General features: G+C 45.9%; 1 protein-coding gene across 8 annotated transcripts in view; it reads right to left on the bottom strand.

Annotated features, from left to right (window-relative positions):
• ARHGAP32 (Rho GTPase activating protein 32) overlaps window positions 1-26,567 on the bottom strand; it is a 195,291-nt gene that overhangs the window by 10,580 nt on the left and 158,144 nt on the right. For 3 of the 8 annotated variants that reach the window (XM_066607241.1, XM_066607234.1, XM_066607235.1), the window contains 10 exons: window positions 12,978-13,127; window positions 9,364-9,466; window positions 9,137-9,281; window positions 7,576-7,658; window positions 5,169-5,297; window positions 4,441-4,601; window positions 3,188-3,389; window positions 2,494-2,645; window positions 2,315-2,389; window positions 242-1,234 (listed from right to left, as the gene is read on the bottom strand). In XM_066607241.1, coding sequence (XP_066463338.1) covers window positions 242-1,234; window positions 2,315-2,389; window positions 2,494-2,645; window positions 3,188-3,389; window positions 4,441-4,601; window positions 5,169-5,297; window positions 7,576-7,658; window positions 9,137-9,281; window positions 9,364-9,466; window positions 12,978-13,127 — 2,193 coding nt within the window. Of the gene's footprint in view, window positions 1-241; window positions 1,235-2,314; window positions 2,390-2,493; window positions 2,646-3,187; window positions 3,390-4,440; window positions 4,602-5,168; window positions 5,298-7,575; window positions 7,659-9,136; window positions 9,282-9,363; window positions 9,467-12,977; window positions 13,128-19,296; window positions 19,591-26,567 lie in introns of those variants that run through there. The other 5 variants (XM_066607239.1, XM_066607240.1, XM_066607242.1 and 2 more) reach the window with 4 other exon arrangements.

Here is a 26,567-nt window from a genome sequence, read left to right as displayed (position 1 = left end):
GCGAGCCACGGCTGCTCCTCTGTAAGCTCACTGGTTGGAGACCTAACTTGCCATTTGATTCTCGTCACTCCAACACCAGTATACACTATGTTTTATTTAATGCTACATTGTAATTTGTCGGTGCATTCACTAATGTTACACTAAGTACCAAAGGTTTTGTCTTCCTTCTCCTACTGCTTTCATCACTTGAGCCGAGTCCTAATACGAATTCTATTATATTGGATGTGTGGATTGTACATACCTGGGGGTGGAGGCAGGCCTGGAATAAGAGTGTTCTCCATTCCTGACAATTCTGCGTTCTCCATCAGAGATGATCCAGCTCCATAACTGGTGGTGAACTCCTGGATGTAGCCATCAGCGGATGAGATCTCGGTGCTGCACACAGCATGGGGGATTCCTGGAGATACATTTTCTGCAGGGATGTCTGGTTCATATACAGGGCTGTTCCATGGAGAAGTTACTACATAGTCCACAGTCCTGGGCGATTCTGCAGCTGTTGATATAGCAAAGTGTGCAGGGCCCATGTCCAAAGATCTGCATGTAACCGCTGGAACAGTCACTGCCTCTCTGGAGTCGCTCTCCTTGCACCATACAAGAGACTGCGCAGCTCCAACACCTCCCTGCATACTTCCAATCATTTCCGATACGCGGCTAGGCAGCGAGACAGTGACTGGTTCCGAAATAGTTAATGGTGGAGATCTGAGTGCTTTGCGGCCCACTTTTGGAGAGAAGGCTTGCACCACCTTTTCTGCAAAGGACGAGGCTTTTGGGATCTTCTCAGCATTGGGGCTACGGTCAGGTGTTATGAAGGGACTGGTGATCAGATCCTGGTAAGGGGACATGGGTTCACAGCTGTGGCCACTGGCAGAGGGCTGGGGTCCGCCTTGTACTCTCTCTTTGCTGCTGCTTAGTGAGGAGTCCAAGAGGAATGTAGTGTGACTATCTAGGCCTTCATGGTCTAGTCTGGGAGGGCTGCACTGGAAAGACATTGGGTCAAAATCTAAACTGGCCACCCCAATATCAGGGGGACTCAGATCCTCATCTTCATGAGACCGTGTGGATAACATGGCGGGCACATGAATCAATCCCTCATCGCCGTCACTGTCTTGGTCATGAGGCAGATTATCGTAGGAGTTGCAGCGATTGCAGCTTTCCAGTAAATCCCCATTGTATGAAGCAGAAAGAGCGTCACTGCTAGAACGAGGGCGTCGAGGACGGAAAAGCTTGGACTCCACTGGAAAACGAAGAAGAAAATCACTGTCACAATAACAATCAAAACTTAGAATTTAGACTGAATTCACAGACCAATATTGGTTTTATCGTGGTTTCTGTCTTCCGTGCAAAAAAATTGCATTGGGACGAAAGCAAAGAACAAACCTGGGTGTCACCATAGGGGTTAATATGTGAGACAGAGGCTCTTTGGTCTCCATCTAACACAGTTTTCATCACTAACACTTTTTACACTGAATAGTAGGGCCGGCTGCACACGAACGGGTTGGATTCCGGATGCAGGGTCTGACCCTGTGCTGGCCAGCGTCCCCGCGTACTTCTCATTTCGCTTCTGTGCTGCGTATGGTCTGGACGGCTCGCCGTCAGACATGCGCAGTACATATACATTTTTTTAAACCTCTGCTTTTTCTCAATGGTGGTAGGGCCGCAGGTCGGACGGCTTTCACCGACTTAAATGGTAGCCATCTGTGCAAAAATAGAGCATGCTGCGATTTTTCCTCTGCAAGCGGATTTCTGCTCGTGTGCAGAACAAACTGCTTTTCCATAGCATGCTATGGAAGGTATTAGCTGCGGAATCCGGAGGCGGTCGCCCACTCCGGATTCTGCAATCCAAATCTGGTCGTGTGCAGCCGGCCTAAAGCGCCAAGCAGTTAGTTGCAGAGCTTGGTTTATCAATGATGCGTGAGTTAGGAGAGGCGGTGTAGACTGTATATACTGGGTAATGCTGAGGTTACTACACATCTGCTATAGACGCTCAATGTGTCATTTTGTTTTGCTTATCCAAAATACAGAAACTAATTAACTAATTATGAACCCCAATTATGTTGTTCTCAGTCTTAAGGCCACCTGCACACGGCTGGGTCGGATGCCACATGCAGGATCCTGCAGCGGAATCCGACCCTTTGCCCAGCTGGTGACCCCTGCGCACCTGTGCAGATGGTTCTTTTCTGTACTGTGGATGTGATGAGGGTGTGCTGCTGCACATGCGCAGTACAGAAAATGCCACGCCTTGGCTAGGCGATGATGCAGAATCCGCGACCCTAAGAGAGTGCACTACAGATGAGCATGTGTCAGGGGGACGTACCATCAGGGCCGTGCAGGGAACTCAACGACTCTTCACTTTTAGCTGAGCGCATTGTTCCGCTGTCTCCTCTTCCACCTGCAGGGATGACAATCCACAGTCAATAAAATCTTCCTTTTTATAGTCCACATCACAGATCTATGCTGGAGCCATAACTGAAACCATCAACGACTACTTCTCACCTGATAATGCCATGTTCTTCATTTCGGACGGTTCACTTGGGTTCCGGGTTAGCTTCCTCTTGGACATTGTAGATGACGAAGACTTCCCCAAATTGAAGAAGGAGCGCCAGCTTCCCACCGGAGACTTCTTCATCTTGGGGGGTGGCCGTTTTCTTACAAAACAAAGAAAGCAGAGGTAACTAAATAACCCGCATTATGCAAATGCTAAATTCTTATTTCACGAAAAACACTGGTATTAAATTTATCAAAACTGTCTATAACAAAGACCAGAGCGACCAATCAGAGCTCAGCTTTAAGTTTTATCATAGAAAAAAGTTGCAGTGCGATTTTTTGCCTATAGCAATCAGCGATTACAAAATCTATACATATCCAAAGGAAACCCCATCGATGCAAAGTGTTCATTATATATATAACATGTCTAAGCATGGAAGCCTGTACCATAAAAGGGACAGTCTGCTGTCTGTAAAGCAGTGGTCTGGCACTAAGTGGCCTCTAAGCTATTGTAAAACCACAACCCCCATCATCCCTTAAAGTGTCAAACCTGGGAGTTGTATTTTCTCAACAGCTAGAGGCGGCATGTGGCAGAGCACTGTGTATAAAGCCTCTGCTGCTGGTTCTTTCTTCCTACCACTAGGTGGAGCACTTTACAGTCCCCATTAGCCATTATTGGTAAGAGCTTGTTCTGCGTTCTCACCTCTCTGCTGGAAAATCAATGACTGTGTGAAACTTGCCCTGCAGAGCAGCTGGTCCTTCTCCCACTTCTATGTATTTACTGTCGGCCACAACTGGGGAGTTTATTTGAGCCTGCGTCCGTGCTTGGGCCTCTTCAAGACTAAGAAGTTTTGTAGAAGGTGAAGACACGAGGAGAGACTTTGGTCGCGACATAGAAGTGTGGCCTAATAGAGACACAAGGAAGATGCCGATAATTCAGGCCTATTTGGTGGAGAAATGAAATGTCATACAAATTGTGTACAATATTACTAGTGCAGTCAGTCAGTATACTTTACAGTATAAAGGTTTAACGTCGACCCCTACTTTAAAAAAAAACAAAACTTTTTGCTAAAAGGGTGAGGGGACAACAACAAAAAAGGTAGTTATTATATTGAGTGCTTCTTTACTGTCTTTGCTCCTACGGGTAGGTCTTTTTGGATTTTGTTAGGCAATGGAATGCATTGGAAGAGATACCAGTCAGCAACTGCCCCAATTAGTGGAAAGACATTGTACAGTATTATTTAAGGTAAGTATGTGCTTATATATAGCATGGGGGAACGAGCAGCAGCCCGAGCCTCAGGTGAGACGGGAGGTGAATATCAGACTCTCATACCCCAAGCTGGAGTCACTGACGAAGGCTGTGCCCTAGTGAAGCTAAGCTAAAGGCAGCTGAGTACTTTCCAAAGGTATATGCTAGGTTTTAGATATCGGAAACACATAATACAACATTACATGTATGTGCATGATGCTGGGTAATAATGTGTTACGTTTCTCTTAAATCAACCCTCCAGGCCTGGGCAAAAAAAAGTTGGCCACGTTGCTTTTCTAACTCCCTGATGCACACGGTGCATAGTATACATTGGTAGTCTAAGGCCAGTCTCACACAGACGGGTCGGATTCCATATGCAAGAGCCCACAGCGGAATCACTCTCCGACCGCGGCCAGCGTCCACGCTGAAATGTTTAAATCTGTAACGCGGATGCACAGCGGAATCACTCTCCGACCGCGGCCAGCGTCCACGCTGAAATGTTTAAATCTGTAACGCGGATGGTCTTAGACTAATGATGGATACTAATACACAGTGTAATTTAGACAATTAGAGAAGATGGTCCAGCCAACTGTTTGTCCAGGCCTGGAGGATCGCTTTAAGATGGATATGGATCTTCCCCGAGTGATGGACCTTTCATTCCTTCCTCCGACCACTGATAAGTAAGTACGAGGCTCTGTAATAATTACCTTGGAGCCACTCACCTGCTCCTTCCCGTATAACCGAGCTCAACTTGGGACTGAAGAGCACCTCCACGTGGTTCAGGATGAATTCCACAACAACGGACTGGATCCGCACCTCCATGAAGGCTGCCGTCCCACTGAAACAAGCCGACTCAATTTGCTTTGATCTTTAAAAAAATAGAGAAATAAATTATAATGGAGAATCCAAATAGCCAGCGGGATTCACGGACTGTGCTGACATTTGTCCTGTGATGGAGGGGGGTAAGTTTTATTAGAAGATAATCTGCAAGTTCATTATTTTGGAAAACTTAGGATGCTCCACCAGATATTCTGAGGCATCGCCCGCCATTATCTGTGTGATCCTTATATCATCCCGTTACATAAACTTTTACTAAATATTAATTTCCAGAACGCCAAGGAAACAGACCCCATCATCAGAGGAAGCAAAGATCTAATTATCGCATCATTTGGCTGGGGATGGATCTCGGCAGTAATCGCTTTCATCGTTGGTCATAACCACATCCCTCAAAATTTGGCGGAATGACACAGATGTTAATTGGTACAGCCAGCTGCTTCTACTATATCACTCAACATTAGCACAGCGTAAACTGTGTCACTGACTATGGAGATTCTTTACTATGAGAGAGGTTTATAAGAGGGAAAGAAAGGGAAAAGTGGAAAGAGAAGCTTTTGAGGCAAAGGGGAGTCCATTGCCATACTGCCATGTACCATACCGGGAAGTATCGGTCCCATACCGAAGCAGGTTTGGTGCCCAGACGATAGCCAAGTTCTTGGTGTGCATATTGGTGATGGTACAGTAGGTTGCCAGTCGGGAGAGGTGACGCATGAGAAACTCCAGTGTCCTGCAAACAACACAAGTGCCCAGCATGTCAGCTTAAACACAATGCCCACGTGTGCCAGGCCTATACTATTTCCTGCTCTTCAAAAACACAAAAAAACAAGGCTTTAACAGAGGCTCAAAATATCTGTAAATGCTTAAAGGGGTTGTTCAGGACTTTTTGGATTTTTTTTCTATTAATGAACTGAATTCAAAGAGAGTTGTGACCGCAATACCAACTCTGGCCACTGCACTATGGACAGCATGATGTGCTTCCTGTGCTTTCCATAGTGGTGGCGATGACGATAATAAGCAGGGATCTGAGTGGTGGACCCCCTTAAACATTTATTGATGACCTGACCTCTCCTGTCCCCTTTAATCACTGTGCATAACGACTAACAAATGACAATCGTACAACTATAACAAAGCTGCAGCTGTGAGAAGTACAAATGTTTCAGCCAAAAGTTTCCATTCACTGAGAGAAAACTGATGAAAAGGGAAGGTGAACAGGGGATTTATCATGCATATTCTGGGAGGAAAAAAAAAATTCCCATTTTGCGACATTTTTATGCTGGCTTGCGTGGGAAAAGTAGGCGGTGCTTAGTAGTGAGGGCTGCCAATGGCCTGTCAAATTTACTGTACGCCAGAAACTGGCATAAATTATACCAACAATCTATGGCAGTTGGTGTAGATTTCAGATTGTAGTGTACGGACGGCTCAAGATGCACCACATTTATTAAGAGGCTTCCATCTTCTAATATATTTGGTGCATATTCCAACAACAGGCTGCGGGTTAAGAACAGCGTATGAAATGCCAATCTTACAAGATATAACCCATTGTCTGCAATGTTCCATGTACAAAGATATGGGAGTCTGGCAGCAGTTTTACAGATTCTAGACTGCTGACAGCATTAGGTAAGGGCAGGGGCGCAGGGTGTAATCCTACTTTTATGGAGGCTTTTACCATCTGCATCAGTGATGAAAACCACTTCCACTCTATGGAAGGAACCACCCCAAGTGCTTCATTGGAGTGCCTTCTAACTGTAGTGCCCTCTGCTCTGCCCGTTGAGCTGTTCCATAGCTCCGATTGACTGCAGCGGTCTACTGGTTGGACACCACAGCTGTCCATTAGAAGAAAAGGCCAGCTTTCTGAGCACTTGTGCGGCTGTGCCATGGAATAAGACTGACTGCACGGAGACTTCTGTAGCACAACTTTCCAATGTAAAATCTTCAGTGAGGGCTGCGGGTCATAGGAGGGCAGTCCGTTGTATGCAACTCACAGCAGTCCCTGGACTGCAACTTGCAAAATTGGACTATTGAAACTCCCGATGTAGTCGCAGCTTCAAAACTGATGAAGACAGTAAAAGCCTCCCCAAAGCTTTGATCACATCCTGCTCCCGCGATCCCACATAGTACTGTCAGCAATTGTCATCCAGCTATGTACCCGGGAAAGGACAAGGCAGAAGCGTTTAAAAAACCCTTCTCCTCTGGATCAGCTGAGGATCTGACCTGCTCCAGCTTGATTGGCTTTAATCCCGCATCATATTTTTTGCCCTCGGTGGGGATTAAGGACCAAGCACCGTATATTTACCACACTTGGTCCTTAAGGGCTTAAGCTTCTCCTACAGAAGACTGGACACGGACCCGTTAACAACATACATTATTATGACAAAACCCTTCTCCACCAATAAAGTATCACATATCGTCTAAGTACAGATCCCATGATGATTAAACATCGTACTAGCAGCTGTTGAGGTGTCCGGGATTAGATGTTCCCTTGTTCTGTGACCATTTCTAATGCAGCTATAAACTATGGATCCTACAAATGTCCTGACGGAGGCCGACAGTCCACTGGGAAAGTGGCAGCCAATATGAATTGGGTGAATTAATCCAGTCGAAGGAATTTATTGTATTTCTAAATCACAGTATAGTCAACACATTCCCGGACAGGCACAGTGGGAAGACATGTCCTTTCACGAATTCCCCCTCCCCCACATTCCTTCATGCTGAGGGGGGCTAGCTGAGACATGGGAATGGGCTCAGGCTGTATGCAGGATAATCCTCTCTTTCTCTACCCGGTGGCCTTTTTTTATGATGTGTACCCCCTGGTGAACCTTGGTTCTAGTCTACACCATAAGACTATGTCCGGTACTGAAAATCAGTTCCATATACTGTATGTGAACCTGATTCTTTCTGCAGCAGGTTTGCTGTGTGTGAACTCACCCTAATGTGATCTCCATGATTCATGATAATTGCACCACAGAAATTCATTCATTAATTTACTGGGTGTGAGAGGAACTGACCGGTAATGTGGAGGAGGAAGCTGCTGGATGACATCATGTATTTTCACTAGTCGTTCTTCATCGGTTGCGGCAGAGACTGCGTCCTAACACACACAAAAAGATGGAAAACTCAGATTGACACAGTTATTTACAAACATCTAAACTAGACAAGTCCTATAAGCAGCACGATTTTATATTATCAATAACAATTAATGCATCCATTACAGTACAAGGAGGTCTGCATCGGGACAGTGGGGGCCGTGCTTTTCCAAGAACTATAAGGATACATTCAGCACGTTACACACTGGTTCACAAGAACAGAGATAACACAAAGAATATAGGGAAGCGCTGCGTTTCTCTCTGCAGGCTGCATCACAAGGAAGATTAAAAAGGGGGGGAGAAAGTGACAACTTATTCCACAGTGCGTTCAGGTAATTTATTACCTCCCAGCAAACTGGATACTCATTTTACTGACCTCGGAATGATGGACGGCTGACAGAACCATGAGGGGATTGAACTCACAACCTTCAGGTCATGAGCAAGGGCTTAGGACTGCATACTGCTGCCTTAACACTCTGCACCCCACGAGGCGGTTGTACCAGAATATCAAAGTTAACCCCAATCCATAGGATAGGGAATAACTTGCTGATCGGTAGGGGCCTCACTGCTGATCCCCCTGCCAATTTCAAGAACCAGTGTCTTGTGTTGATCTCACTGTGGGGTTACTGCACCCTCTGCAGTGAGGAGCAGACTGAAGAAAGTGCTGGTCATGCCAGCGCTCCAGTCAGAGTATAGCTACTGCAGGGGGAGAAGCGACCCCCGCAGTGACAGGACAATGGGACATGGGAGTCCTGTTCTCAAGATCAATGGGGGTTTCAATGGTGAGACCCCCAGTGGTAGGGAATAACTTGATATTCTGGTACAACCCCTTTAAAGAAGTTTTCCAACCCCATTAATTTTTTTGTTGTTTACCAACAAAAAGAATCACCTTACTGATCCTCTGCCAATGAGGTCCACCAGTCTCTACTTATTGGGCTCCAGTGACTGGTGCAGCCAATCACTGGGCATCACTACAACCAAGTAAACAGAGACTGGCAAGGAAAGGTTGGCAAGCGAGCCGTAGAGGATCGGTAAGGTTGGGTGAGTAACACTCCTTTTGTTATTTTTAGATCATTTTAAGTGGTTTGTAAAAGATTTCATGAAGCTAGAAAACCACTTTAGACCCCAGTGATGTCCATACAGCATTAAATCAGACAATGCAACAGCAGTCCACTCAATGGGCTTTATTTATCAAAACTGACAGCAACCAATCACTGTACAGCTTTAATTATTCCAGAGCAGTTTCAGAAATGCGACTGATTGCTATGGGCAACAAATGCAGGTTTTCTTTTAGACCATTTTGATAAGTGAGACCCATTATGTGTCTTTTAGATGTTGATATTTTTCTATTTTTGCAACAAGTGACAACAGCTAAGTGCAGCCATACGGGACGACACCTTTGAATCACGGTCTCAGAAGTTTATGGGAAATCAATCACTCTGTTACATATAGAATAAATTGGGTTTCTGATGGAAATACTCACAGAGAACTTCTCGTACAGCTGGTAGGTGAGAAGGGGATTGGGCAATTCACGGAAGTAGAGCTTACAGAGGGAACCCACGCAATGAATGTCCTGGATGTAGACATCTTTGGTCAGATCTGGGATCTGCTCAGAGTCAAACTCATGTCTAGAAGAGAGAAGCTGAAGGGTGAATTTATCATTCCTAGCTTCCACCATGTTCTACACATTACAATGGTTATAGCACTCACCGTAACTTCTGAATATTGGAGGCAATCCCAGACAGGCGATATATTCCATCAACAATCCCATGTTTCTCTATAAACTCTGTACAGCTCCGGAGGACCTGAGGGACTTAAGAGGGGAGAGGAGCAGGAAGACATTAGAAGGCAGAGCAAGTCAACAATTTCCTGCCCCTCCGGCAGATATTGATCTGTATATTACATCTGCAGTCATAAACGAGGAGCATTCAGCAAGTATGTGTTCTGCTCTTCCATTCATTTCTATAGGACTGCCAGAGATAGTCGAACAATTGTACGCTGCCATCTATGGCATTCCAATACAGGAGAATGGAGTGGCGCATGCAAGGCTAATCGCTCCAGTCAGAGGACAACAAGGGATCGACGTTCATGTGACTATTGGGAGGTCTCAGCAGTCGGACTCCTACCAATCACATTTATCTGCTATCCTGTGCTTTTTAATCGTGGAATAACGCCTTTAAGAACAATATATATATATTTTTTAAATCTGCTTTCCTGCGGTATCTGCAGCGCATCCACAATTGAATTGCGGACAGGCCAGCTTCTATTGACTTCAATGAAAGCTGTCCTTGCGGGACTCGCAGAAAAATGGAGCGTGCTGCGATTTGTTTTCCAGATCAAAAGGTCCGCAAAACAAATCTGCATGTTTTAATTCAGCTGCGGACACTCATGTCTTCCTATGGGCATCTTGAACTGCGGATTGTCCACAGTTCAAATTTGCCTGTTGCCATTAGGCCTTAGGCTGGCTGTCCACAGGCAAGATGTCACTGTGAGATCGGCAGCCATAAATTGCACACTGAGCTCGCATGACAGGCTTTCCATAGGATTCTATGAAAAGCGCAGCCTACTATATACACACACACACACACACACACGTGGAAAATCGTAGCAATTTTCAGCTCGCGTGATTAAAATCGCGGCATGCCGCAGTGAACCTATTATTAATATAGGCTAATCGTGGAGAACTTTTACGGCTCCCCCCTCCTCCCCCGCGGTGGAATATCGCTAGCGATATTCCGCCGCGGCCGTGGACAAGCGGCCTTGAGGCTGGGTTCACATGAGGCGGAATTTCCGTGCAGAAAGTCCACATGGCAATTCCGCCTGCGGCCACTAATCCCGGGGTTAGCCAGCAAAGTGGATGAGATTTTGCAAAAATCTCCTCCACACGCTATGGCCAAGCAGCATGAAAACTGACATGCGGCGCGGAATTCAATTCCGCAGCATGTCAATTCTTTTCTTATTTCCACAGCGGCCTCTCTCCTCTCTATGGGGAGAGAAAGATGCAGCGGAATGCCGACGGCAAAACCCCTCCTGGCCGCAGGTTTTGAAGCTGTGCTTATCCCGCGGAAATCTTGCGGTGCCATTCCGTCCCGTGTGACACCAGCCTAAAGGGATTATCTGACTTATTTTTTATGTAAACAGACTCCCTATGAGTAAAGAAACAAACAAAAAAAAAAAAAAGTCTATACTCCTGTCTCTTCGCTGTGTCCAGTGCTGCAGCTCCGGGTCTCTCCTGTGATGTAATGCTTACAGACTGTAGCAGCACTTGACTGCTGAATTTTGAAACTGGCTGCAGCAGCATGTGAGGTCTCGTATACAGGCTGCTGCAGCCTGTAAACAATACGCCACAAGAAAGAACTGGAGCAGCGGCGCTGGACACCGCAGGGAGACATAAGTATAAGTATAGTTAATTTTACACAAGGAGCCTGTTTATATAAAAGCTGAATAATTCAGACAACCCCTTTAAGTAGAATTATGGTAATGGATAGGCTGTACCCTGTCCACACTACTCCTAGGTTTGTTTGATGGACAAGAAAAGGAAGGTTTTGTCTTCTTTCAAACATATACATTTTAACAACAAATGAGAATCCTGCAGGTTACAGCTGTCTGTACATTCTATAAAACCTATAAAGTACTCCATGTGAATGTACAACTAAAGCCCATACAGAAGAGAATACACCCCAAAAGTACAAACATAATAGATCAAGATTATTACAAAAAAAAGAACCTATATAAAAAGGCACGTGGGCTGCCCGACCTTGGCCGTGTCTCTTTTACGCATTTTTATATGTACTTTGTATTTATAATAAATTTGATACATTATTTTTGTACGTTTGGAGCGTATTCTCTTCTGTTTGTACATTCACCTACACAATACCAGGTCTGTGTGTAGAAGCGGGTTCTGTGGCTGGCATCCTCAGGTGACAAGGAGGCAGAATGCATGTAACATGTTTGAGCTTTTCCCCTTATTACCCCTGAGGACAAACCTTAAGAGAACAGGATAAACCGTGAGCGTAACCCCTCCCTGTATAGCAAAATGTGGCAATGCAACAAAGTGAACCAAACATCCAATTCCCTCATTACTATCACTCCAGGAATGCTGCAGTGCCGGAGAGGAGCCGTGTGCCGGCCTGACATTAGTGGCGGCAGGAGGAGACGCTTTTCTTCCAGGTGTAACTCTCACACCTGGTTTCAGGTTTTCTACGTGTCCCTACTGAAAACATCCAGTGATTCTTCCCAGCGGTCACACCCCGTCCCAGGCAGCTCTGCCCTGTAATTACCGCAGACACGTGTGGCTGTAGGTGTTTTCAGGTTCTTACTCCATAGTTCCGGACAAATCACAAAAGACTACTTGACTGCCACCATCACTGTGTCCTCTCTGTAACTTGCAGTATTACCATAATCAGAGACATGATGAGTGATCAGACACAACCCAGAGAGACAAGTAACAGGTTCATTAAATCCTAAGAATAACAAGAATTCATTAAACTCAATTCTAACATATTTCTAGTAAGAAAAAACTATCTGACTCGCTCTAAATCCATAGTGACTCCGGCACTGACCCCTCGAGGATTTGGGGATTCCATTACCTGATTATCCTTACTCCCCTGTCCCTGCTCTGTCCCCTGCCTGCTATTCTATTACTAGGTTTCATCTCATGTTACATGTGTCTCACACTAGATCTCAGCCTCTTCCCTTCACATCTGCAACCAATGAACCATTCATTATAATGTTCTCCAACTGGGCTTTATTTATACTCCATAAAATATTATAAGGAAGTTGCGAAGGAAAAGTATACAGAACGTTACCGCCATAAAGCCAACACCAGCGGAGTAAAAGCGCTCCTCCAGTCGCCTGTAATAAAGATTAATCCCTGCATAATAAAAGCCTTACAACGTAGTTGACTACGCTAGGCTATCCGGCAAAGATGCCAAAAAGGAGCGGAAACCTGTTCAAGCGGAGACATTATTGGCTCTCTTACTAATGAAAGCCTATGGCTCTGCCCAGGGTTCCAGCCGAATCCCTGTATAAGGGGATACAGACAGAATCCCGGAACGCGGCCTGAGCAGAGACTTGACGAAAAAAAAACAAAAAACAATCTCTATCAAGCTGTGACTGTATATGATTCTAATGCTCTGAACGGATGTTTCGAGGTGTAATATGAGCACCATCCCACTGGCTGATGTCCGAACTTTTCAGGCCCACCCGGTCATCCCATTCATTGTACAAGACGGTAAAATAACGAGGCAGATGTAGATAGAAATGAGGCATGAGTTTTGCCTTGTGCTGAACTCACAGCTGCGACCACCCCTGGGAGTCCTTACCATCCTGGCCGGAGTTCAGCAGATGCTCTCCGAGGTCGCAGCCGAACACACGTTCCCTCAGGATCCCTCGCTGCTTCAACTTCTGTTTGCTGGGTCTGGACTTCATGAAGGTTCTGAGGAATGTGATGAGCTTGCCGTGTTTCCGGGACACTGCGCACAAAGTATGAAATCCACTTTACTTTAAAAAAACAAACCCAATTGTCCTCAACTGTTACAGACACAGACAGACATTGTGCAGATGAATGGACAACACCCCCATTATGGATCAGTTTATAAAGAGTCAATGATTCCCGAGTCGAGGAGCCTGTGCATCTCATTATTAGGCTGAATCCGGGATATCTCTTGATGGCCACACACAGCACTGGATATGGAGGAGGACAACCCGCCATTCAGAGCTTTCCAAATTCATTCATTACCCAAATCTCAGCCAGCGTACAATGCACAGAGAGCAGGAGGCGACCCAGAGCATGTCACTACCAATTACTATAATGAGGACACCAACAGAACAAGCTCATTATCACATATTACAGAAAGGTCAGTGCTGCACCACATAGGAATAGATCACATCTGCTGCTGTCATCATATGGAAGAGACCGCTTCTCTACAATTCATACTAGATTTCATTATCTCAATGCTTCAATCAGCATCCACTAAGTGCACGGTTCACAAAAATATATGGTACTGCTACCTGGAAACTACCAAGAAGCAGGCTAGTGGATGTCCATATACGATGCGCTAGGTTATCACAGTCAAATATCCTGATATAAATACATCAAGGATGCACAACCTGCAGCCCGGGGGGCTACATGCAGCCCACAATGTCATTCTGTGCAGCCCCCAACCATCTGGGCACAGCAATATTTGTCAGTGTGCCTTTTAACATGTAGATTCCAAGTCAGAGAGGAGTGGTACACAGGAGCAAGTGGCAAGTATTGTGTTTCTCCAAAAATAAAACCCTGTCTTATATTAGTTTTTGCCCCAAATGAGGCACTAGGTCTTATTATACTTATCTAGCAGGCTCGGTCCACACCCCTCCCGCTGCTCTCCAGAGCATTGTGGATGCGCGATTTATGAATTGGCCAATTCATAAATCCTGCCTCCACAACGTGATGGCTGCGATTGGTTCTCGAGTGCTGCTCAGCCAATCAATGCAGCATTGGATGAAGCAATCGGAGCCATCGCATTGGTTCATTGAGCGCTGCATTGACTGACTAAGCAGCGCTAGATCTTCTGCGGGCAGCCAGAGACTGCAGGAAGCCTGCCAGAGCTCTGAAGAATAGTGGAACCAAGCCTGCTAGGTAATGTATTGCTTCTTTTTTATTATGTAATGCAGCTAGGGCTTATTTTTGGGGTAGGGCTTATATTTCAAGGCTCCCTGAAAATCCCCCCAAAACTAGGGTAGGGCTTTTTTTAGGGGGTAACACGGTACTTATAATGGTACACGCAATCTCTGGGTCCCTCAAATATCAAGAAAATAGGGTCTATTGACTTTACAGAGCAATATCTGAGTTACTGAGGTGGTTGTCTATGCGTCCGGTTCTCTCCATTGTAGCTTATGGAAATTGTAAATTATTAGGCTCGTACCATAAAACCCATAGTCTACAATAAAGAAAGCTACATGTATGGTTTCCTCCTTTCTTGAGTGATGGTGGAGAGAGAAGGGGACCCGCATTCTTCCAATAGGTGGGAGTCCTGAAAGGCATTCATGGCATATGCTTTTAATATGCCCTAAATGTCTCAGGATGAGAAAACCCTTAAGTGTTATTTTGATCCTTCAAATGCTTCATTATGACAATGTGGTCCTTGCATCAGAAAAGGCTATGCATCCCCGGAAAGCACAATACCTAAAATATTAGTTACCCCTTAATGAGTGAGTGGGGCTTTAGGCGGTATTAAATTGCTGAGCCAATCAGAAGCACAGTCCAATCGCAGCATAATAGTCACATAATAAGAACAGATCTACAGTATTAATAGCTAATCCAAATCAGCTTCATTGGCAGAACCAAATACACATGACCACTGCCAAAACGGGAGATTGGGACAGGGACACATCTGAGGTAGGGGCTATAGACGTTCATGATGTATCATGTTTTCCCAGAAACTTGTTAATGGTTTTCATAAAGTAATAGCAAAATGTATCACCCCACTACATAGTAACATACTAAAATTAGTAAAAACTGTTGAAAAAAAAATGATGTTCTACAACACACATCGTTCTCGGCTGATGATGCAAGCTGGAGCTTCCCTGCATTGGTTATAGTTCTCAGGAGTTGGAGCAGATTCGTATACACCAAGTATTGCAGATCTTTTTACTTCCTGCAGTTTCGGGTGTCCTGACAGTGGTATACTAATCATTACCGCCATGACCTCTGTGCCCCGCTGCTCAGCCTATGACTCTTATCTGTTGGTTCTTTGTTTTCTGCAGGATGTGTAATCAGGCCTAATGCTAGGGAAGCTCTTGTCCTTGGTGCTCATGCAGTCATGCCTGCTCATCACCTGACACAGGCGGATACTGACCCCATAAGATTAGGTGGCAGCTTACAAACACAGCGGCCGCAGCTCGGTTTATGGCGATGGTGACCACTATGCTTGCGCCGCACTGCAGCTCTGTCATTTTTATGTGACGGTAATTTAGAAAGGAGATCGGTTCTATGGACATCCCATGTATAAGCTACACACATTCTGCCGCTCCACTGTTACATCAGCGGTAATTATGGATGGGGTCCAAGTAAATAAACTCCTTCACTTTCAAAATCTCAGAATTCTGATAAGTCAGCTGCAGTTCACAGGAAACGTTCATACACAACATTATGACGGGACACGTTCCATGAATGTGTAGATGGCCCTCAAGTGTCTGTGCCAACAGCTGCCATCATAAAAGCTTGGCAGAAACTGGCACGACTGTATCCTTCCACTCACTTCTGGAAGCGTGCCCGGCGTCTGCAAACGCAGAACCTCCATCTCCGAACAATACCCTCATTTAGACCTAGGTGTCACAGTAACTAATGAGAGCTGCACAGCCATGTAGTATTGGGAGCCGCAACAACAGCAAGAGATCACAAAGCAGCCTCAATAAAGCACAAATATGAGAGTAGATTTAGGGTACGTTCACACCGAGCGGAAACATTGAAATTTCTGCGAAAAATTGCGCATAAAGTCCTGCACCGTAGGTGTGGATTTTTGACTAGGTATTGGCAGTATATCCACAGCTGACTTTAGTAGCTACATCGCTCCCCACCACCTCGGAATACATGGAGCTGTCGGTGCATTCCGGGAACAGCCCCCCCCCCCCCCCCTCCCGGCAGACTCTAGTGAGCGCTAAGCTGATAGTCAGGTGATTCCACTTCCGCGTCACCTGACCAGCGGCTCGGCGCTCACTAGAGGCTGTCGGGCAGCCTGTGCCGGGTTGCTCTTACAGCACCATGTATTCCGAGGTGAGAGGGAGCGATGTAGCTACTAAAAAACCACCTGCAGATATGCTGCAGAATTTGCCACAGTGTTTCCGTCCCGTGTGAACAATATCTTCCCGATGACTAGTGGTGTTGAGCGAGTCATCGGGAAATAATTTTTTTAAATAACTGAATTGGGACTCCAGATTTCGACTTCCATTAAAATCAGTAGGAGTAAAATCGTTTTTCGAATTTTAGCTACTTGAAAAACAGTGGAGGTTGTGGTGGCGGAGGCCCAGTGGTTAGCATTGCTGTCTTGAATCAGCGTGGTCCCAGGTTCAAATCCCTATCAAGGTCAGATTTAAACCTAGAACTCCAGTACTACAAGTCAGCAGCACTTAGCCAACACATGCAAAGTAGAGAGCCAATATTTTGGCAATTTTTGCTAACAATCAGATTTGAATGAACCAATCCAATTTAGTAACAATCGGCCAGATTTGATCACCCAGCCAATCACAATGAGCAGCACTATTGACTACTTGCTCGTTCACTTGGTTTTCACACAGGCCAACTCAAAAATGCATGAGGGACGAGTGATTGTTTGTACCCCGTATATTTTTATCACTGTCAGCAGCACATTACCCGGTGACAGCGCTGCTGACAACAAGGATTTCTTTTCAGCTGCACAAGAAATGTGACCAGCCGATAAACAAGCATTTGCACATATGTTGGCTGACCAGGTGCAGTTTCACATGGCCGGATGATTGGGTAAACAAATGCTCCTAAGGATATGTCATCAGTAGATGGTTGGCTGGGGTCCGTCGCTCGGGACCCCGACTGATCAGCTGAGTGGGCAAACGCTGGCAGAATAAGTCATCCGTAGCTGATCCGGCTGGTGTCCGTTGGTGGAGACACCGACGGATCAGCTAATCGGGTGCAAGCTGTCAGCGCCGCAAATACACAGAGTTCAGAGTGGAAGCAGCAGAAGTCTCCACGCCGACCTCTGTGTAGTGGCCGGCGCTTGTAACTGCAGGCACAGCTCGCGTTGATTTCATTGAGACCCGTGAGAGCGTCGGCCACTACACAGAGGTCGACGCAGAGACTTCAGCTGCTTCAGCGCCGACCTCTATGTATTTGTGGCGCTGACAGCATGCGTCCACTCAGCTGATCAGTCGCGGATCTGAGTGACGGACCCCAGCCTATCATCTACTGATGACCTATCCTGACGATAGGTCATCAATAGTCTTCTCCCTGGAAAATCCCTTAAGGCTACACTGCGACTTGGTTAAGCGTTTGTTACTTACTGCATTGAATTTCCATTACTATTTTAAAAGTGCAATTTAGGATTTGGAACACTCCTTCAAACGCTGCAAGTAGGTTGCAAGCAACTTACATTGATCTCTATGATAGAAGAGACGCCTGCAGTTCACAACCCAAAATGCAGCACGTCTATTTTCTTTCATGATGCATGTAGTTACGCAACCACAATCACTACTTGCAACGTCAGGCCTTATTCACATGAGCGTTTTATTGCGACAAGACGTCAGACGAAAATCTCGACCATCTAAAGTATTGGATTTCAATGCGTTCATTCAGACGGCCAATGTTTTGCAGCGTAAAATTTGCCGGCCAGAAAAGATAGCACATATGCTGCTGATTCTAGCAGCCGGATTTGGCGCGACTGGCAAAGATACATTTGGCCCTGATGTGTTGGCCGCAATTAGTCGGCAGTTCCCATAGAAGCCTATGGGAGCTGCTGGCAAAGGGACGAGGGAGTTTAGCAGCAGCTAGTGCTGCTTAGCTGTCAGCTGGCTCTATAGAGCCAGTTGAAAGATTTCTCTCCAGTGGACGGACTTCCGGGCTGCGGCGTATATACGCCACACCCCCAACCATTTGAATCGGCAAGAACATGCGAGATTCAGCTGCGACTTGGTTGCGGCCTTCTCTTCTTCATGTGATTTTTGGACGGCCGAAAATCACAACGCTTGTGTGAATGAGGCCTCACCTTGTAACCTTGGTCTACCATGCAGCCCTAACTTGAAGCAAAGAAAATTAGTAGCACATGCTAATTTATGCTGCAGACTTTTCGGCAGCTCCTGGATAACCGTTCTTGAAAGCTCATCCACATTGCTGGTTCTGTAAAAGGCTGCCGATTTTCCGCAGGAATCTCCGCATCATTATATTACGATTGGATGGACTCTACAGCTATGTTCACACTGGGCTTTTTGACTACGGCAAAGACTGCACACAAAACCGCATTAGCATAATCATGCGTTTACCATAGTTTTGATGCGCTCGCGGGTTTTTACTGCAGTGAGATCCATAGCAAAAACGTGTGCAGTTCTGCATGTGCTTTGAAACTAACCCAAAGCACCCTGTGTGAATTCAGTGCTTCTCAACTCCGTTCCTCAAGTTGCACCAGGTCATGATTTGAGAAGACCTGTGGCAATCTCTAAGGCTCGGACAACAATGACATCACCTGGGCAATACTGAGGGAAACCCTGAAAATATGGCCTGTTGGGGGCACTTTAGAAACACTGGCCTAAAGGGCAGGTTCAGCCAGAGATATGAGTGTGAACAGATGACATGGTTTTAAGATAACAAATTCAAGATGCTCCTTCCCTGCAGATCAGCGCTTCCACCAGGCATTATGACCATTATTGCCTGTGTCTATAGAAACTAAATATCCGGGCGCCTGGAGAAGAACCAGCATTTAGTGGAACAGTGGGAGAAATATCTGGAACATTTGTATCCTAAACAGAGAAAAACTTAAGACGAAAAAGCCCCTCGCCCGCTCCTCCCTCATGCCTGGAGGGCTGCAGTTCAATCTCAAATAGCAAAGAAACAAAAGAAAAGGAAAAAAACAAACAAAATGTTTCCAGCAACTTGGAAATCATTGTTATATAGGGTACTTGGGGTCGTGTTCTTACCTGGTCCTTAGTGAGTCCCACCGTTCAATCAGTGTGGTCTACAGCACAAGAATTCACCATTGGCTTTCTTTCTGACACTCCCCAGAACTGGCAGAGGGCTCACACTCCTCTACACTGCATCCAGGATTATAGGCAGCACAGACCCCCTGGACCCCGGCCAGACTTCTGCACACCAGCCCCCTATCCCAGGACGCAGCTTCTCCTTGCACAGCACTTCCCTGTTTCTCCTCTTGGCTCAGGTAATCGCTCCTCCTCAGCCCTTCTCCAGTCACACCTCTGTCTCAGACTCCTGCCTTTCTGTAGTGGCTTTTTTTTTTTCCTTAACCAGGTGCAAAGTCTGTCCCCGTCCCCACCTCCTCCATGCACAGCCCTCCCCCTCCTGCATGGCAATCACACAGAGGACCCGGTAACCTCTGTTGGACCGCTCCACATACTAAATCTGGAAGTTCCTTTGCATTGAAGCTTAGATGTGCCTGTGCCTCCTATGTGCCGTCCTGATCGCAGATGACGGACATTCCCATCATCTCCATACAATGTCCAGCGCTCCATTTAGCTCTCATAGTGTCAATTTTTCACTTCAGCCAATGACTGCAAGCCTCTACATTTTTGGCTGGATTACCACGTTTGGGTGCGATGAAAGCTAAAAACATTTTGCCAAGGTTGCAGTTTATACTGCAACTACATTCACGGACTGAAAAACACCTATTAAATGCAAAAGGGACAAAATCGGCTAGACAGCTCATTCATTTTTTGCGCAACAGCTCAGTGAACATGCCGGTTTCGTGCGTATTTACACAGCCTCATTGTCTGCAATGGACTATTTTCGTGCGTAATACGCACTAAAATCGGACATGTTGTGTCAAAAATACGCTTGTGTGAATACCCCAATCTAAATCAATGGGGATTCACTGCTGCGCAAATGAACCAGCCCGTCATTACATCTTATACGCAGATTGTATGTCAGCGTGGCGTTCCCTCATGTAAACAGGGACAGACAATAATGCAAACTGGTTCGCAGAAACAACGGAACGATTGTCCATACTAATCGCCACACCGCGTCTGCAGCATTTAAGACCAATAATCAGCTTGTTGCATTGGTGCTCGCCGCACGCCTGTGTAAAGGGAGCCTGACGATTATTTCCATGTGTATAGAAAGCTTAGTGGAGCTATAAAGGTCAAAGACCAAGGTGCCCATTAGAGTGCAAGCTCTTCTGCCAGGGTCTATTTGTTCTCATGCTGACTGTTCCCCTGAACATACAGCTCGGTATGTTCCCGTTATTACATGGCCACTTATGATGCAGCGCTCCAGACTGGATTTTGAACCAGTATGACAGATATTTTGATAAGTAACGTAATAATCATGAGCAGGAACAGAGCGCCTAGTAATTACTGGGATCGGACACGGCATGAGTGACTCAAGTGACCTCATTTCACGAATACTTGGTCACCCCTCCCTCATGGAGGATATCGGAGCCCGATCTCACATACAGAAGGCTATGATGCAATGTGGCTGCACAAACAAATCACCCGCTGCCAGAGCTTCATACATTATAGAAGAGATTCCCAACAGATAGGAGACAGACTGACATCTGTACGCCGGCCATGTAGCAGCAGGCCGCGGCGCTCCTGTCGCTAGCTACTTGTTAGTAGAGACTTCTACAACTAGACTACACCAGTGTTAAAAACTCAAGCCCTGTGCGGAGTCCTGCGGGGAATACGCCACTCTAGTTCCACATGGAATTTCTCACTAGCACCGGAGCTCGAGCCCGGCCTCACACGAACGGATTTAAATTTTGGAATTCGCCATCGCTGACCGCACGGAAGATCCGCGGGACATTGCAAGACACGTATTTTATATTTTTCATATTTTAGCGCGGATTCCGTGCGGACGGCCTTAGTTAAGTCAATGGATGCGAGTGTTCCGTCGCCCATACGCATATGAGCAGTGGAAACGCTCGCAACTTCAGGGGAAGAAAGATAGAAAAGCCGAAAGGGGGAGAGATCTTTCTTCCGCGTTGACGACACACTGTGCATATGCGTACGGAAAACCGATCTTCTGCAATTGGTTTCCGCGAATGAGAGCAGTTTTTTCACTGCGGTAATCCGACCCGTTCGTGTGAGCCCAGCCTAAGAGATATAGACCCCCGATGACAACACAGTGGGAGGTCAGGAAACCAGCATCTTTACAGAATTCACTTCCATAGGAAATATCATTATTAGTCTACGACTTGTAGACAACGGGGGAGATAGTTGGGTGTAATGATTAATATGATGCTAGATTTAGTGGGGAATAGACGTTAAATCTGTGGGCCCTTTTACACGGAACAATTATCGCTCAAAAAATAAATCGTTGGGACTGTGCGAAACTAAACCAACAATTGACTGAAAAACAAAAATTTGCTTGCTTAGTTTGTTGTTCTTTTTATGAAGGCATAAAACTCCTCGTTCAGTCATTTGTAAGTGTTAAAAAGTGATTATTCAGTCGTTCCCATTCACTGGCTCAGTCCCCTGAAAGACCAAGTGACCATGCGAATGATTAAAGATGTAAACGATTGTGTGCGTGTAAATGGCCAGCATCGTTTCTCGCTCCGTGTAAAAGGCCTCCAACTCTAGAGGAATCTCCTCCCCCAGGACTCTCAGGCACAGGGGCTGCTTGTAGAGACACAACGACATACAATACCTGAACTGAGCTTGTAGGGGCTGGGTACCTCAGAAAGGCATGCTGGCCCTGGCCTGACACTATCCATCTCCAAATCTGCCGTTGTGCGGGGAAGGGAGACACATGAGATAATGAAGGACAACGAATGTGGGTAAAAGCTGAGAAACAGATTGAAAGCGTGAAAGTGATAAAGTGCAGGACGGCCTGTGTGACCTGAGCGATACCAACCACCCACCAGTGATCTGACGTGTGCTGCCAGGGTACTAACTGCAAGTCATGTAGGCCGGTTTCACACGGGCAACAAAATTGGACAATTTTCTCACGATGTGATAGCGCGACAAACCGCATGTATGTGAAGCCCATGCTTTCCAATGCCTTCCTTCACATTAGTAATATTTAGTAGGCTGCTACATTGTGAGAAAAAAAAACTGCAGGTAGCTAAATATTGCCACGATTTGTGAGGTTTTGTATCCCATGTTTCCCTTTGAAGCCTTCCTTTTTGTTGCATCGCTTTTTGTTTCACTGTGTTTTCGTGCGGTGTGATGCAACTTTTACAGTAGGAAGTCCTACTGTAAAAGCCCTAAAATAAGCCATAGCTGCATTAAAAAAAAATACATTGCCTATCATCAGGTCCGCCGCACTTCTCCGGCACTTGTTTGAAGTCTTCTGTCAGCGCTTCCTGGATTGGAGGTTCAAAATCCCTGCCTCCAGGGAGTGCTGGATATGATTGGTTCATCGAGTGCTGGCTCTGATTGGCTGAGCTGCGGCGCTCCAGAACCAATCAGAGGCAGCGCTTTCTAGAGGCGGGTTTTTTTTAAACTCTTGACCAGAAATCTCTGCCGAAACACTTCAAACTAATGCCAGAGATGCAGAGGAGACTAGCAGTGAGCCAGACAGCGCCTCTTAGGTGAGGTTTTGTTTTTTTGCATGCAGCTAGGGCTTGTTTTTCAAGCCCTCCTCCAAATCATGGCAAAAGAGCGATACCGCTGTCGCCCATGTGAAAGAGGCCTTAATCCTGATGTATACTCAGCTGCACAATGCATTTGTATTGGAGTATAGGTGTCTGTACAGTTACATGGGAGACTCGAAAGCAAAAAACAGACTCTGGAATAATTCTGGATGTAGTGTCCATATGAAGCACAGCCATATTCTATAGATCGCTTGCAGTTGGCCATGTAGCCCTGGGCTTCTACCTCTATATGTGGTAGCCTACATCAGACCTTACCCTGTATTCTGCAACACATGCATTATAGAGTGAAAGGGAAGGGAGAGAGAGAAGACATGGAACCGTACAGGGGGGGAAGTAGCTCCAGGACGCCGGCCTCATTCCGTGTGCAGGGGAGACTGGAGGGAACAGATTACAACAAAGGATTAAAAAGCAAACAAGCAAAGCACAACTTCAACCCTTCCTATTGTAGTTTTCCTTTAGAACCAAATCATCAATTGATGTTAATGTAAAAAAGCGAGAGACAAGACCCTGGAGAAACATCGCTCAACACACAACATAGAGAGACGGGACAACACGGCTCAAGAGCAAAACTAGAGAACAAAAACTACACAAATGTGTCCTTGCGGGCAGCGGCTGGCACAGAACCCAACCGGCTCCGGTGTTAGTACAATGAGGTGGAAGACAGGATGATGAGCACACAGCACGACACAACACAGGCCCCGCTAGAAAATACAGCAAGAATGGCATTTGGGCAAAGACGGGGTAACCGACGGATTCTGCACCCTTCAATCACATGGATGTCTGTCCTGCACTCACGTCACCCAGCAAACGATCATTTAGCTGCAGAGCTACGGTAAACCTGTTAAGGAGAACTCATCATAAGGATCGCTATCGCTGTTCTAGCAACCCAAGGGAGGCAGCAGAGCGGTAGAGTCGGGGAAAGTTCTGTAGTCTAGATGTAGCCAGGGTTCGGCAGTTTTGGCTTGCAGCACTGGGGTTCTGGGCTCAAATCCCACCAAGGACAACATCTGCATGGAGAATACATGTTCTCCCAGTGTTTGGATAGGTTTTCTCTGGGTACTCCAGTTTCCTCCCACACTCCAAAAACATAGGTGAATATAGATTGTGAGCCCCAATGTAAAATGTTGCCTAATATGCATGCGCTATAAAGGCGAATATTACTATAAGTCACATATAGTCTGATGCGGTTTCTGGACCCGAGACGCTTTTCTCATCTGTGTTCCCCCTGCATGCTGCTTATCCTCCGTATACCTGGACGTCCCTGAAAGTTTTCAGCAATTTCTTTCCTCACTCATTGAAAGGGTCATCTGACTTTGGCAAGCACCCCAGCAATGAGCAGGTCCAACTACTGTGACCCCTGGACTATTAGGGATAATATAAGGCAGCCACTGCAGGGAAAGTGTAGCATTTCATAGCTATACAAATGGCAATGTAATATATAGTCACGCCAACACCTCTAGAACAGAAACGTCTTTGCTGCTCCTAAATCTCCTCTACGACATCTTAATCGAGCCTTTTAAATGGATTTTCCAGTTGTGTGTAAATGAAAGTTAACCTCTTAAGGAACAGGCTGTTTTATACCTTAAGGACCAGACACTTGTGGTCTTTTTGTTACACACTTTTCCATTGTAGCTGGGGCATCCATAGGAGCGCCAAATACTGTCAGAGGTGATCAGGGTCTGTGAGGACCCTGCAGCTCTGCTGTGCCAGGGGTTTCCTGGCGGTCATGTGATCATTGGGTTGCAAAGTGGAAACACTTCTATTTTCACTTCTTAGTACCTAGCGCTCATTTAACGCTATGTACCTGGGAAAAAAGAAGGCAGAAGCCGTTAAAAAATGCTTCTTCTTTCTCCTTTGGGTTCTCAGCTGTGACTAACAGCTGACAACCAGACCTGCTCCTGCTTGATAGCAGTAGTACAGGCCTTAATCCCGCGCCGTAAAGCCCAGGACCATGCGCTGTATATTTACCGCGCTTGGTCCTTAAGCGGTTAGTTATTGTATATTCTGCGACATTTTAATATTGGTATTCTAATACGTTTATGGCCTCCCTCACGCAGGCGTTGCGGTAAGTGTTGCGATTTAAATCTTGGCGCTCTGCCACTATTTTACTTTCGCCCGCAGGCAAAAATAGAACACCGCTCAAAAAAACGTGGCTCTAGAAAGCGCTGCGATCGAGCAGCTGTCAAAGGGGTCCCATTGAAAACAATGGAAGCGTTATACTGCAATTAGCGCGGTGCTGAAAGCGCGGTGCTAATCGTGGTAAAAACGTCTGATCTGTGTGAGGGAGGCCTAAGGCACATGCAGCAGATTTTTTTGCAGAAATTTCTGACTGTGGCTTGCATAAATGCATGCGCCTTCTGCAGAAACAACCCCATTCACATGCATAGAAGGGATTTTCAGTCACACAGAAACAAATCTGCATTGTGTGTATAATCATACTTGCTGTCAGTGAATGAAAACATTGCTGAATTCACAGACTAAAAACCTTCCCTGACCCATTCCTGCTCCCCCTGGTGAAGGACTCATTACATGTACCGCAGATCTCAAATATAAAGAACCCTGCAGTTGTGTCAGCTGCACGTGATCAGTACTGGTTCTATGTCAGACAGTGAATGTTTCACTGACAGCAAGCAAAGATCTTGAAAACATGAATAGACAGTCTATTAGAAATTTGGAATTGTGTAATGATTAGGCATCATTTAAATAAAACAGTAGACTCCTATAAGGGGACCTGCCGGCAGCATGTTGTGGAGCAGGAGGGGCGCAGCGGACGGATACATAGTTTTGAGGAAGACGACTCAGTATAACTTCTACTCTATTCATTGAAATCAGCTCTTTCTGGGCTTCGAGTGATATCCGGTCCTGGACAAACATGGCCGAACCACTTATTTGACTAACTCATGCACACTGTGTTTAAGTATGTAACCTAAGGCCGCTGTCACATGGACGAGAAAATCGTGCTACGAGACACATAAATCTCGCACGAATACGAACCCCATCCTTTTGAATGGGGTAAATATATAATAACAGCAGCGTCGGAGGATCGCTACTTCCCTTACACAAAAATGCCTCATATCTGTGGGGAAATCCCATGTTGCCGAGCGTTATACCTGGCAGAGTTTCACGGCCCGATATTGCGCTTTCTTGTGTTAAATTTAGTTTTAGGCTGCATCCACACGGGCTACAAAACATTGCTACAAAACACCGTATTATATGCAGGCCACATAAGGCCATGTGAGTTAGCCCTTAGACTAATGATGCACACCAGCATACTAATACACCGTGTGCATCGGATAGTCCGAGAAGCAGTACGGCCATCTTTGTTTGTCCAAGACCAAAGGGCTGCTTTAATGGTCCAGTGGGCGGTACTATCTGTGATTGACAGTCTTCCTTGTATGACTGCATCGGGAGATAGCTGCCAATCACTACATAGGACGATCTATTGGATTCCCAAGCAGAAGCAGATCAGGGATGTAAATGCCCACTGTCTTTTTAACAAAGTTATGATTGTTGTAATGTACTGACTAATAAACCTGCAATGCACTGAAAAATCGCTGCTGGCCACTAGGGGTCTCCCTTTCTTCTAATATGCAGTTTATTGCCCGTTGTCAAGTGATACCTGTCTCTAGTAACAGACAGATT

Source organism: Eleutherodactylus coqui, chromosome 6, assembly GCF_035609145.1.
Source record: "Eleutherodactylus coqui strain aEleCoq1 chromosome 6, aEleCoq1.hap1, whole genome shotgun sequence".
NCBI classification, from domain to species: domain Eukaryota; kingdom Metazoa; phylum Chordata; class Amphibia; order Anura; family Eleutherodactylidae; genus Eleutherodactylus; species Eleutherodactylus coqui.
Note: the sequence above shows the minus strand (reverse complement) of the source record. Positions and strands in the feature narration are given on the sequence as shown.